This window comes from Aegilops tauschii, chromosome 5 (assembly GCF_002575655.3).
Source record: "Aegilops tauschii subsp. strangulata cultivar AL8/78 chromosome 5, Aet v6.0, whole genome shotgun sequence".
In the NCBI taxonomy this organism is placed as follows: Eukaryota; Viridiplantae; Streptophyta; class Magnoliopsida; order Poales; family Poaceae; genus Aegilops; species Aegilops tauschii.
Genome location: NC_053039.3, coordinates 192188089 through 192199256, shown reverse-complemented (window position 1 = coordinate 192199256; position 11168 = coordinate 192188089). Strand labels below are relative to the sequence as shown.

At 41.3% G+C, this 11168-nt stretch overlaps 1 protein-coding gene and 1 pseudogene across 1 annotated transcript; one reads left to right on the top strand and one right to left on the bottom strand.

The window, feature by feature from the left end:
- Window positions 1-396: 396 nt before the first annotated feature.
- LOC109753440 (uncharacterized) lies at window positions 397-1597 on the bottom strand. Its single transcript, XM_020312337.1, has 2 exons — window positions 1314-1597; window positions 397-826 (listed from the first exon to the last, which is right to left on the bottom strand). Exons 1-2 carry the CDS (start codon window positions 1595-1597, stop codon window positions 397-399), a joined length of 714 nt encoding a protein of 237 aa, XP_020167926.1.
- A 5469-nt stretch (window positions 1598-7066) lies between these two features.
- On the top strand, window positions 7067-9795 carry LOC109753439 (uncharacterized; annotated as a pseudogene).
- Window positions 9796-11168: the final 1373 nt, after the last annotated feature.

The window sequence follows — 11168 nt, the reverse complement described above, 5'->3', positions numbered from 1 at the left end:
TAATATTAATGTTCTTTTTCTATAATTACTTTTTGTGGACTGCATGTGTCCAAATGTGTAATGCTTATTTTTTTACCATTGTGAACTGCATTAATCTTTCTTTTTTAGGTATGTGAATAGTATTTTTTGGTATCGCATATTAATTTTTTGAAAGTTTTCTGTATACTTGTTCTAACACAAACTAATTTCAGCGAAAACAATTGATCACAAGCAGACTGAACTAAGTAAAGTGAAACAACAGAAAGAAAATTCTATGATAATTCTAAAACGACATTGTTTTTACAAAAGAAATGTTTGATATGAACCAACGGACATAATCAAAAGGTTGCATACATGTAACAAAGAACAACACAACGACTAAAGTAAATTGAAACTAAAACATAGCCCTGATTATTTCTAGTTGTTGTATTGGATTACAGCCTTGTTCTTCTTCTGCTTTGCTTGTTTGTCTCTTTTTGCCCTCTCCAGTCCCATTATGACATCGTAGATGATTCTCCATGACTCATATGTTGCGAATGCATCTATTGCTGCATACTTGATTAGCTTTTCTGGCAGTGGGCAAAATCCCCACAGAGTATGGTCCTCCTTGCGATTAATTTTTTTCTTCATGTCATGGTAGTGAATGTCTATCATCCTGCCGGCAACATCAGCCATAGAGTGAAACTTGTTTTTATTGTATGGGTCTCTCCATTCCACCTGAATATCAATGTAGTTGTCAGAGTTGATCTCCAAACCAGAAAGCTTCAGCTTGCTTTTGTCTCCTTCAATGGTGAATCCGACGAAGGTGTACTCACCATTCATGAGGAATTTGTCTAGTTCCATTGGCCTGCAAGATGTTTGTATATAGTGAATATAGTTTATTTTCTTAGAACTACCAATGTTTTTTTGGTTTTTCTGAAACTGAACTGCAATATGAATATCTGAATCTGTTGCATTGAGTAGTTGCTAATACTTTGTTCAGCATAACTAGTAAATCTGATAATATATTGCATAAGCAATGCATGTTTTGTGCATGATTGTACTCTTGAATTGAATTTTATACATGTTTTGTATAGTAATGTTGTACTTTTGTATTGTTCAGTCAAATAGTTTGTATTTGGTAAATCAAAATAAAACTGCGTGTATTGCTAGATCATATAATTCAAGAATTGAACACATGAGTGACATACATGGAGCCAGATGAAAATTGTCAATGAATTCATAGGCCATGCTTTTCAAAAATGAGAACCAAAGTTTAAATATTGGCAATTGCAGTGAAGAAAATTTAAAATCAATATTGACAACCAATAGTACAGATTGATAGTTATTCTGACCTATCTTTAGCTGCAGAGATGTGGTAGACAAGGCATTCCTTTTCTACGCATAGCTGGAGCACTGCTGCCCGCTGTGGCTTCACGTAGTGCGTGTACTCGACATCAACGCCGACTAGTTTGACGGGCATTCCGCCGAGCTTCCTCCTGAGTGTGGACAGCATCTTGTCCACCTCTTCACCCTTGCTTGTGCAAACGACATGGAGCTTGTGGTTGCCGTGGAGGTCGACGTCGTGGAGCTCCCTAGTGTACCTGCAGCGCTGCTTGTACAGAGGTGCATCCTCCATGACTCTGCTATGCTCTCTTGTGTTTGTTCTGGAGGGAGAGGTTAGTGAAAGGAAGTGTGGAGAAGAAGATGCAATGGGGTTTTTTGGGGTACGAAGCAGTTGTGTTTTCTCCTCTACTCTCCTTGACAGGACGTGGGAGAGGTGGAGCGGGGTGGTAGCATGGTGGGGCTCTGTTTTTAGTTACGTGGCAACTACAGAGAGGTTCTGCTATGAGGAGGCTCTGTTAGTGCGTTGGAAATCCGGAACGTCGTCGCCTCTTTTTTCGTGACTTGTTCAGGTATGCACGCAACTGTCAGAAAATGTGATGATTGTGTTTTCGGTTAATTTTCCTAGTAAGTGCACTTCTTTGCTATCAGAACAGAACTGCGTACGTCCACATAGTGTACTGCATGGAAGTGAAATTTATTCTTCGTGCACTGAATTATATCGGATTAGGATTCATATAGATGTACGCACGTTTAGTTTCTTGATGGAGTTCTTTCATGCAGTTCTTTATTTAATAATGGACTGCTTTGCTTAACTAACAGGGCTGCATTCTTCATTTTAGCCATACTGCAATACAGTAGAAAGAGAACTGCATTTCAGAAAAATTAATACTTTGCGCTTCCACGTGGAGAACTGCATTGTTGGACGCCGCGGACTGCATTTGTACGTAGACTTCGGGCTTCCTATGTTTTATTTATTAATCGTGAACTCTACTTTCTAGCAGTGCCCATGCACATTTTCTTTTGTTGTTGTTATTCATTTAAAAAATGTTTCTCATTTTTCTTTGATGTTTTATTTTTGAAGTTATTGTTTTTTCTTAGTGGGCCTTGTTGGGCCTGTGTTCGCGGAGTGAAGACGCATTGGGCCCAAGTCGGCCTATGAGCACGGCTGGTTCCCGGTGCGTTGTGTGCGGCCTACTGTTTAGTCCCACCTCGTCCGCGGAAGGCGTGCCCGACCTGTTTATAAGCGCTGGCGAGGCAGCCGTATCAAACTCCTCTAGTTACTTATTTGGGCGCTTATACACGGCGCTCGCTGCTCTATGACCCGTGGGCCCATGTGTGCCTGGCCCCATGCACTGTGGCTCAGAACGGCTCGCCTACGGTGGGGGCAGACCTACTACGAGACTGGCTGGGTCCGGGTGCACCTGAGGTGGTCAATTTTTTTTCTTTGTATTTTCTATCTTTAGTATTTTTTTCAATGTAAGGGCGTGCACTGCTTAGTAAAACATCCATGTACTGCATTGATCAGGGTTCTGTACTACATGTGCACGCATTCCGTACTACACATGTTTGCGCTACATTTTTGTGCACTGCATTGGTAGCATTTTTCTTTATTGTTTTCCCCTCTTACGTATCATTTTTTCTAGTGTACGTGTGTGCACTGCTTTGTTGTCTCTATGTGCACTGCATTCGTCATGGTCCTGTGGTGCAGGTGTACACATTTTGCACTGCGTGCATGCTTCGTTGTGCTAAAGTTGTGACAGGTTATGCCAACGCTGCGGACTGCATGGCTTACATTTAAGGACTACATCAGGTTCACTAATTTTGCTTTTGTGCACTGCACGAAAGTGCTTCTCTTGTGCTTCATTTTGAGCATGTACTGCATTTCATGCACACATATAGTGAACTTCCTGGTAAGACTTTGGAGAACTGCACACATAAAATGGTCTGTGGATTATATTTTTTAGAGAATTATTATTTAATGATCTGCGGTTAGTTCGTGGGAATTTCTGCAGTCAAAGTCTTTATAGAACTTCCTGGTAAGACTTTTTCTTTGGTAACATAAACCTTATTGATTGTCCTTCATTCTTGGTAACATAATTTTCATTAACTCCCCTTTAATTTTCAGTTTTGACCTTTTTTCTTTCCTCTTCTATAAATGTAGGACAACTTCTATCACTACAAGGATTCTGGTCTATTGCAACAAAAATTATTACTACAACTATCTTTTGTTGCAATAAAATGCTATATTACCACAAAATTCAAGTTCGTGGTAATAGGATCTACATATTGCCACAATTTCGTTTCATCGCGCTAAGTACTCGTTTTGTTGCAATAGAAGCCGTGTATTGCCACAAGTTGCATCGTTGTTGTAATATGGTAGTGATATTGCGATAGTCCTGTCCCGTTGCGTGAATTGGTCATCTTGTTGCAATAACGGCTAGGTATTGCAACAAAGTACATAGATACTATTGCAACACCTTTGACATGTGGTGCTAGTCACAGATAATATTGCAACAAAGCATGTATTGGTTGTAATAGGGTGACTTTTTGCCTCACCTTCGTTGCGTTGCAATAACTATTACATATTGCGACAAATTGAGCATCCATGGTAATACGTACAGCATAATGCAACAATCCTCTAGTGTTGCCAAAAAGGAGCAGGATATTGCAATGATATTCTCTACCGTGCTCCCAATTTTTTCCTTTATTTATTATACTTTTTTGCAGGATCTGATTAAAGGGGCGTACTAGTTTACAGAGGTATTCACACATTAGGTACCACAACTTGCACCTAAGTTGCATTTTAGTCACATATCTTGCAAAGTGGACATCGGTGGTACCACAACTTGGAGGAATGCTCGCTTACGCGCGTGTGAAGCGTTGCACACTCGCGGACGCCCTTCACTTTAGGGTTTCTTGCACCGCCAGGGTCTCCTCCACTCACCCTACTGACCTCCTCCGGTAGCAAGGTCGTGCTCGGCACCCGAAAGACGGCAAGCTCAGTGCCCTTCTCACAAAGGTGAGTCGTGAGAACTGAGCACCACACATTCTCTTCCTAATTTTTCCGTATCTTGCTTGATGTGATGTATTTATGTGTGCTGTTAATAAAAAAGGAGATTCAATATAAAATTATGTGTTAAGTACGGAAATTGTGCAAGGCTGCATACTAGCTATTTTTAAACACTCTCAGACTTCATTTGAACAGCTCTTCAGCCACCAATTGAGCAGCATAACAGCTGTATCCCAGACTAATTTTCAGCACGAATTCATCAGCAGATCAACAACACTACATCAAGATATATACAAGGACATATGACACAAGATTTTAGTAGGATATAACAAACCATCTCAGCGAGATATATAACAAATGTTTCAAAATGATAGCACACAAGTTTCAACAGCTATACTTGTATAGATTGTTCACACAAAAGACCATAAGTTCAAGGCAAAGTAGTGAAAATGGCAACAACACTAAAAGACCATAAGTTCATAGCAACAGTGTGTACATAGCATCACTGTCAAAAGGAAAATATCAACAACACTAAAAGAATAGCAACTACTCTTCTCTTGTCTTCATCACCAAATTGTTAGTGCTGGGCTCTAGCTCTTGTTCCCATTTGCCACAACATATGACACTATGCAGGCATGCCTTGTTTCAACTTGTTTCATATCAGATTAAACTTCAGGAGAGATATTTACGTAAGCATCATCATCATCTGTATCATCATCAGATTCGAATTGGACAAGTTCAAACTCAATAGAGGGGTTGAAGCAGCGTGGTACATCACCTACCCAGTCCGTCCACTGGTTGACGGTGAAGGCATCCGTGGACGTCGTGTTCCTCCCACTCCTTCTATCTTACTTCGGGTGAAAACTTGATCTTCGGATCGGACGGTAGCGACGTTCGTGGTCGTGTACTTCTTGGAGGCATCATCTTGGAGACCTCGGTCCGGCATGTCCGTTGCACATCTTCCAAGATGATCGCTCCTCGTGCTGGTGGTCTCCGTCGGCTCTAAGCAAATCCTTTTTTGCACATCTTATAGGTGCTTGGTAGTCGTTGAGGTTGTTTGTCGGTGCCCGGCATTCGTGTATCTTGCTTTGGGTGTGTGTGGCATCCATTTGTACCGGTTGCTTCGATGTATGTGATGGTTGTTTTACAATATAAACAGGGAAACTCTTTTTCTTTCGTTAATTGACTTTCTCAAATGATGACGACTATACAAATATCAACGACGAGAACGTTACAGGGGAGGGCGTCGAATCGCCCCTTCACAATTCTCGGATTTGGTGTTTTTTTCACCATGATATAACTTTTTACTAATAAATATTAGTATTCCCTCCATCTCGAAATATATTTACAATCTAGAAAATTTCCTCCAAAAATAATTAGTTTTTTTAAACAAAAAGAATTACTTTCCCACCACCTAATTTAGGTGTATTGTTGTTTGCGCAAATATTTTTTAACCTCCCGCTAAAAGTCCCAAATTAGCGTCTTTGTTCCCACCAAAAAATTAGCTTCCCGCTAAATACCTTCATAACAACCCACGAATATATAATTGTAGACCAAATCACGGCGTCTTCACGGGCGATTGGATCTGAGCTCTCGTCTCTGTTCATCTGTGCTGCCGGCATCATGACGGCGTCAACAGAGCGAACCACAACAGCTGCACGGCGTCAGGTTAGTCCTCCCGATCTCCTGCCTCGCTGAAAAATCCAGTCCCCCTCGATCTCCCCCTCCTCCCTCTCCTCTGCGCCCGCCTCCGTCCGGGATCAAACCCCCCTCCCCGCGAGCTCCTCCTCGATGCGCGGCTCTCTCGATCCTGATCCATTCAGAGGGGCTGCCCCTTCTCTCCTCGCGCACCCCTTGGTCGTAGAAAAGAAGTCCAGGCAGGGGACATGGCCGCCGCCGGTGGCATTTTCCCATCGCGCCTCGATTTGGCCGCCTCAGCGGAGGCGCTCGTGGCCTGGAGGGTCGGCGGAGCGCCTCACCTTGGCCTGGAGGCTGGCCGCCATGGAGCTCACCTCGGCCTAGAACTGGGGCTCGACGGGGCCTCCTGGCCCGATTCATGGCCGCAGCCGTCTCGGCTGTGCACGCTGGCGTCGTGACGTGGTGGCCAGGCGCTGGTTGCTGCCTCACCGGACCCCAGCGTGCTGGCAGGCCTCTCCGGCATCTCTGCTCCTGGTTCGCTCTGTTTACTCGTGGAGGCCAAAGGGGGTCGTAACCCCCCCTCCAAAACTGTATTTTGTTACTTATTACTAAGCGTTTTGGTGCAGCCCATCCGTGGATCATCTCTTGCCAATTTAATTATTATCTACATTATTTTTTGAGCATTAGATCCATTAACTGAAAGGTATAGACGTACTCTGTATGTACAAAGCTTGTGTTGTTAAGATGACAAATCGACGACTGCCGATGAGATGACTGCCATATGTTCGGTTACCTTGTGAGTTCATGTCATTCGTATAAGTTTTTATGCATATTTTTCTGCCAGTTTAAAAGTCCCCCCCTATAGCTTGTCACGGTACGCCACTGGCTGTTTGAGCACCACTATGTAGATATTAGATGATATATGTGCGTCACCAGAGCAGAGGATTCAGGTTTAGTCATCCTCTGCATTGCATTTGATTCAGATTACTATAAGATGATTTTTAATAGATATTTGGTCTTACACGAGTCACATTGGAAATGTTTTTTCCTATTGATTCAGAGTAGTATTTTCATGAACAACCTATCACTAATACATCGCCTTTCATGTTCACATATGCTTAATACTTCTGAATAATGTACGTCAAGAGAACCTAGGGTTCAGGTTTAGTGCATCCTCTGCATGTTATTCAAACCACTATAATATGAGTTTTTAATAGATATTTTGTTTTTATTGCTTTCTTATAACGTGTTGCGCCTTATCTAGTTGGAATAATCAACATAGATTTATACTTTTTGCCGTCTCATTTAGCTCGAGATCGACTCAACATCGTTACAAGCTGAGCATGAGTCATGTTCTACAGCTTGACCTTGAGCTTCATTCAGTTTGAGCTGCCTCAAATTTTAATATGAGTTAAACTGATTTGATTTTATGCCTGCTTAATGTATTGCGTTTCTTCTTACATTGCCTCAAAATTTTATGTCTGGTTTACCTACGCAAGGGCACAATGATGAATTTTACGGAGGATGCTCCTGGTACACAACATCCTTACTTCATAGTCACCTATCTGAATGGTGCAGAACATCAATGCTTTGTTAATGCTAAGTCCCATGATTGTCTTTGTGTGCAGTAAATAAAGGCTCTGTTCTCTTAACAAGGATGGAAAGTATAACGGCATACAAAAACCAACGTGGACAACCGAGATCTGGTAAATTGTTTAGCATTTGCTATAATGCATAAAATCTTGGTGTGGGTTAAATAGCTAAACCTTCAAGACTACTAAATCTTTTACAGGAACTCCAGAACAATCTGACACTCCAGTGTCTGCTAATGACATGTGTCCCCTTGCTGAATGGCCATCCCATGCTCGCCGCAACTGTGCGCTACTACAGGATGGTACTTGCTTTCGTTTACATTTGTGTCATCATTTCTTACAATCTAATACCAAGTAATACAATTTTTCTTGTATGATTTGGGCTGTAGAAGCTGGTGGACAGAAGAAGAAAGGGCGAGGTGTTCTAAAAGGTTTTAAAGCATCTAAGAAGCGTTTTGCCAATGGATCTGCAAAGCTAAATATTACATTCTCTGGAAAATTGGGTGGTATAGTAGGAATGAACTATCGTTCGTTCAAGGATGACGTGGTAGTCATAATGAAAAGAAAGTTACCACTCATTGGAGTGAGGACGTGGTCGGACATTCACCCTACCATTCATGGACTCATTGTTGCAGACATGATAGTGCGTATAATCTTTTTCACATGTGTTATCTTATTTTACCATCGATAATGCACTGCTTATGTATATTTATTTGTTGTATGCTTTACAGGACATATGGGACTTGGAAGATACACCAGAAACAGAAGAAAAAGTTCTCAAAATTGCGAAAGAGCGATATAGAGGCTGGCGATCAACTCTAAGCTCCACTTACAAGGCATACAAAACAGATGCAGCTAGATTGGCTAATCTGCCAGAAGATTTGCAACCAGAAGAGTGGGAATGGATGATTGAGTACTTTGGCACTGATTCAAAATTTCAGGTTATCTCTAAGATCACAGTTTGTCTATTATGTGTGAAGATGAAATGGCTAGTCTCACTGGTTATATTTGGTTTCAATGAATTGATAGGATCGCAGCCAAAAGAATGCCGATAACCGTAAGAAACAGAAGACAAAACACATAATCGGATCAAAATCTTACTCGCAAGTTAGTTTTGAGAAGGTATGAGTCCAACTAAATATGTATGCCTCGCTGCTAAATATGGTGTCATGTTTCAAGCATCTCATTGGTATATTACTTGCAGAGAAACTTGGAAACTGGAGAAGAGCCAGATTGTATTGCTCTGTGGGAACTCACCCACAAGAACGATGGAACATGGTCTAACACAGATTCCCAGAAAGTTTACGTGAGTACACTGACTTTTGGTTATTCTATAGTTAGTCAATGATGTGCATTCAGCATGTTTCATCATCAGATGCGATTATTCATGCATTGGACCGTGTTATTCTTGTTTCATCTTTTATAGTGTCAATATTGATGCTGCACCTATAATTGTTCCTTCCATTTTTAGGACAAAGCACTTCAAGAGGTTAAAATCAAAGAAACTGAAATTGAAGGTCCACTTTCAAGTGAGCAGAAAAACAATATTTTCCAGACCGCTTACAAAGACACTCTGGAATGCAAGTCATCGCTGCCTCGTGGGTACGGATACATGGCCAAAACTTCAACTGGTTCTGAAAGGTTTCGTATCCAGATCGAAGAGCAAGCTCGTGCTACAGCAGCCACCCAGGAGCAAAACTCTCAGCTCAGCCAGCAGGTCAACGAATTAGAAGATCAACTACAAGCTGAACATGCAAACACACAAGAGAGGATTAACTTGGAGCGTGCTTAGAGAGAACAACTTGAGGAGAGGTTAAAAGAAGAGTGTGCTGAAAGGGAAAGATTGTTGCAAGAGGAGCGAACATCAAGACTGGAATTTGAAAGAAACATGATGGCAAAGTTTGTAGAATTGAGCCAACAGATGGGAACCCAACAGGTGATTACAGTCATATGCTTCCGACCTTGTAAGATTTATGTTGCTTACTTGCATTGCTAAAAGTGCACTTCTATTGGCAGGTGCCTACGAAGAGGGTTGACAAAGAAAATAGTAATCCAAACTTGCAAAATATTCTTTTACAAAGATCTAGTCTTAATAAGACTCCAGGTTCAAGGCCAACTGCTATTTCTTCAAATGCGCTCATACAAGCTGCAGCAAGGCATTCTCGAATGGTTAAAGCAATGGTAAGTCACAACCTTTGCTTTCTCTTCATGTTTACCTGCATTTTATACGTCATTGGTCTTCATAGTTAGCTAGCTGCTTCTTCTCTTTTACCATATGTTGCTGCATCGAGTCACAACTTAAACGAAAAAGGAATATGTGCTAGCTAGGGACATGAACTTAACTGAAACTATACATCTAGTCTTAACTTAAATCAATAGCAGAAGCTTTTAGTAGATGTACGATCGGACAATGGCACCATTCTGTATGCATGAGCAGGATGTCATGAGCATGCGCGTATTGCCTTCGTTGATGAGTCCACTGCAATGTCCCATGCGGTATCTCTTGCCGCTGATATGGGGGTCGTGAGAGTCATTTTTTAAACAGACTCGCAACTACTGATGGAAGCACTTAATATCAATAAGGTTGACTTGTCAGCCCATGCTGCTGTTATTGAGGATACCAAGTACCCGCTCAAATTATGGTTTTCTTATTATGAAATAAATGTATGTCGTGGCTCGGCAAACTCTCATGAGCTTGCTAGTCTTGGTAGGATGTTAGAACCTAACCACTATTTGGAATGGGAGGCCGATGTACCAGCCCTTGTGGCTGCCTGTGCTTTGGGTGATTCAGCCCGGCACCGTTAAGTTAAACCAATGTTTTTTCTCAAAAAGGAAGCTTTTAGTAGATGTACTTGTGGTTATGCTTTAGACATTTACACTTGTATTGTTGTTCTGATCCCTTAGTTACATGCTTGCTGACATAGTATTAGTCCAGTTAGTCTGGCGATAGTTTTTAACAATGGGGCTGGAATAATTGTATGACGTATGTTATGTTCGACTAATTAACTAGAACTTTTTTTATTTCTTGATTGCATGATCCAAAGAACTACCTGGATTGGACTCTAGATCACGGGCAGTTTAGTCTTCAAAGTTAATTAGGATGGCTAAATTACATTTGAGTTTCATTTGATTGATATTTGCTATGAGAATTATGAATTTTATGAATCTGCATATTATACGTATGGTTTTGAATATTGTAATCGAAAGCCTGTATTTTTTTTACGGTTGCAATAGACTATTACCACAACCCACTTTCGGTTGCGACATGCTAGCACCACTAAAAATATAGTGTAGCGTTATATCTCATTCGCTACGCCTATCTGTTTTGTTGCACTAGGATGTTGCAACGGAGCACTTTATATTGTTGTAATAGCTTGGCGCCACAAAAAATTTCACGATGCGATAACAGTTTGGCGCCACCAAAGTAAGTTTGTTGAAATAGAGTATCGCCACGGAAAGTATAAATTGTCGCAATAATTTCTCGCTACAAAGTTTTTACCTGTTGTGATACCTATTTATCACCATAAAAGCAAGTACGTTGCAATTTCCTGTTACGACGATTCGAATATTTGTTGCCATAAGTTAATGCCACAAGCGCAGTGGGTCGTGGCAACATGCCTAAT

Excerpts from the sequence above, each read along its gene's own strand:
- LOC109753440 (XM_020312337.1), bottom strand. The coding sequence starts at position 1,597 with ATGGAGGATGCACCTCTGTACAAGCAGCGCTGCAGGTACACTAGGGAG. Across the intron at positions 827-1,313 it reads ATCTCTGCAGCTAAAGATAG|GCCAATGGAACTAGACAAAT; the intron begins GTCAGAATAACT and ends AACATCTTGCAG.